The sequence below is a fragment of the Camellia sinensis genome, chromosome 2 (assembly GCF_055761805.1).
Source record: "Camellia sinensis isolate YWXY chromosome 2, ASM5576180v1, whole genome shotgun sequence".
Taxonomy (NCBI): Eukaryota; Viridiplantae; Streptophyta; class Magnoliopsida; order Ericales; family Theaceae; genus Camellia; species Camellia sinensis.
Window position 1 is genome coordinate 62,448,898 of NC_138962.1, and position 3,029 is coordinate 62,451,926.

General features: G+C 37.8%; 1 protein-coding gene across 1 annotated transcript; it reads left to right on the forward strand.

The window, feature by feature from the left end:
• The first annotated feature begins 464 nt into the window (after positions 1-464).
• LOC145820073 (DNA (cytosine-5)-methyltransferase 1B-like) lies at positions 465-2,808 on the forward strand. The gene is made up of 3 exons (XM_082914626.1): positions 465-778; positions 1,226-1,387; positions 2,402-2,808. The coding sequence occupies exons 1-3, from the start codon at positions 773-775 to the stop codon at positions 2,531-2,533; spliced, it is 300 nt and encodes a 99-aa protein (XP_082770752.1). The 5' UTR covers positions 465-772; the 3' UTR covers positions 2,534-2,808.
• Positions 2,809-3,029: the final 221 nt, after the last annotated feature.

The following is a 3,029-nucleotide window of genomic DNA, read 5'->3' on the forward strand; positions in this document are numbered from 1 at the left end:
GCCTTGAAGTTGATCAAACAAGTCATCGATTCGTGGCAGAGGGTACCGATTCTTGATGGTGACCTTGTTCAGCTCCCGATAATCGATGCATAACCTCATCGTTCCATCCTTTTTCCTTACGAATAGTACTGGAGCTCCCCAGGGTAAGGTACTAGGTCGAATGAAACCTTTGTCCAGGAGTTCCTGGAGTTGAGTCTTTAGTTCTTTCAATTCCGTCATTGACATGTGGTAAGGGGCTTTTGATACTGGTTGGGTACCAGGTTGAGTTTCAATGGTGAATTCAATTTCCCGGTCAACCGGGGTACCAGGTAGATATTCTGGGAAAACATTCGGAAATTCTCGTACTACGGGGATTGCATCAACGGTAGGGGCCTCTTTTTGTGTATCGATCACATAACAAATATAACTACAACAAACCTTTCTTAGAAATCGTTAGGCTATCATGGAGGATATAATACATGGAGGGTTGGAAACTCTAGTCCCATCAAAGACAAGCTCGGGTTGGTTTGGTATCTTGGAAGCTGGGGCATATGGTGTGTCTCAATCTCAGAAACATGCATTTATATGGACAGCCTCTCCTGAAGAGACACTCCTAGAATGGCCCGAACCAATGCATGTTTTTGCCAGTCCAGAGCTTAAAATATCATTGAATGGAAAGAACCATTTCACTGTTGTTTGAAGTACCTCAACTGGTGCTCCTTTCCATGCAATAACCGTAAGAGATACAATTGGAGATCTCCCAACTGTTAAAAATGGGGCTTCAACAACTACTATGGAGGTGGGGTTTCTTCTCCAGCTATATGGAAGTTTATTTTCTTACTGATGTTCTATGTTCTATCCCTATATAGCACGGACACTTCTCTAGAGGTCACTTAGAGGTGTTGGACACGTACATGTGCTCAACACGTGTCAAGCACATTGAATACACATTAAGGACACGCTGATGACTTCTTTTTTTTCAAAAATTAAATTTTTTTAATTTTTTTTTACCAAAATAGCATACTTAAGGTCAATAAATTTAAAAAAAATTTAAATATTTGGCATAAAATACATATTAAATATTTAAAAATATGACATATAATAAATATATGAAATTATATGTTTTGCACGTGTCCCCAACATCATGTCTTGTATTTTTTGAAAATTTTCGTGTCCTCGTGTCCATGTCATGTCGTGTCACGTGTCTTATATTGTACCTTACTTCCTCTCTTATATTGTTGTACAGTACAATGATGAACCTGTGTCTTGGTTCCAAAAGAAAATCCGAGGAGATACACTGGCCTTAACTGATCATATAACAAAAGAAATGAATGAGCTCAATCTCATTCGGTGCCAAAGAATACCTAGACGTCCAGGTGCTGATTGGCGTGACCTTCCTGATGAAAAGGTAGTTTTCTGATCTATCTAGAGAATTTCATTTGTGAACTGCTCATAGTATTATACAACAGGTCTTTTATCCAAGCTTTATTGCAATATATAAAAGATAGTATTCATTTTTTTTTTATTCCAATGGTTTGCGGTTCCACGCATTGTGAGGTGTCTGGTATTTTTTATTGTACTCTCAAAGAGGGCTTGGCCTAATGGCCGCAGTTTTAGTGTATAAGAGTGTGACAGCATTGTTGAGCAATTAAGTTGAGAGGTTCAAAGCTCTATAACCATTATTGTGCATAGTGAATTTGATCTCATCCTCTCCGTGGATGTAGGCACATTGTTGAACTACATATATTTTATGTTTTGTGTATTAGCTTGTTTCTCTGTACTATTTTGTGAGTGGAATCATTTGACTTTTGATTGACACCATGCCCGTTTATCACTTGGTAATGTGTTTTATATATTGGGGCTTTACAATTGAACTTTTGCTGGTGGAACTTTTAGCAGACTGCTATATCGCATTTTTTTTTTCCTGTTTCTGCAGGTTCGGTTGTTTACAGGACAAGTTGTTGATTTGATACCTTGGTGCTTGCCAAACACAGCCAAGAGGCACACTCAATGGAAGGGTTTGCTTGGAAGGTTGGATTGGGAAGGAAACTTTCCAACATCTATTACTAACCCACAACCAATGGGTAAGGTTGGGATGTGCTTTCATCCGGACCAGGACAGGATACTCACTGTACATGAATGTGCTCGATCTCAAGTAAGTCTTTTACTCTATCATATTCAAGAACTCTGGAATTTATTCAACTTCTTCCATTGCCATGAGCAAAGGACATCATTTCAAGTTAGGGCTTGTTAGGAGCTTGAAATAAATAGGACGTCATGTATTATTAAGAAACTATGTGCTTTTGATTTGTTTATTTATTTTTCCAACACTTTGTAATTCATTTGAGTAAAAAGAAAAACTAAAATTTTGATAGAGTGAACTATCGATTTTTTTGATCTTTGTTTCATGTTGTGCATGCAGGGTTTTTCAGATGGCTACAAATTTGCTAGTAATATTCAGCACAAGCATAGGCAAATTGGGAATGTTGTCCCTCCTCCTCTAGTATTTGCTTTGGGGAGTAAACGCAAGGAAGCGGTGGAAAGGAAATGGTGAACCTAGTTGAATTGCTCTTAGTGCACATGCATCTCTTTTTTTATACATCATTTTTTTCTTTTTCTTTTTTTAGGTTGGGTTGGGTTGTTATCTCAACTGTTTTTTATTTATTTATTTATTTATAAATGAACTAATAATATCTTTTGTAATTTTTTGCTTTGCCCAAGGCAATAATATCATAGAGTTGAGTTCATATTAAAATTGACCAAGGATATACACTTTATGATCAAAACGATTGTACATTTAGATCAATCAGTGGAAAAGGTGAAAAGAAATATAAGTGTGATGATCGGGAATAACTATTCGCTCCGTTCCCTTTTGTTTCTCATTGGGTTGTAGTGTTTGGAAGTTTTGGTTCTCAAACAAAAGCCTTGTTCTTGTCTTTCGGTGATTGATTTTCACTTGTTCCGGAGAGTGCGGGGTCAGGTCCAGAGTGCCCGGGGATCAAACCAGAAAATTCTGGACTGCTGGGCCAGGGTCGCACATACAGGGGTAA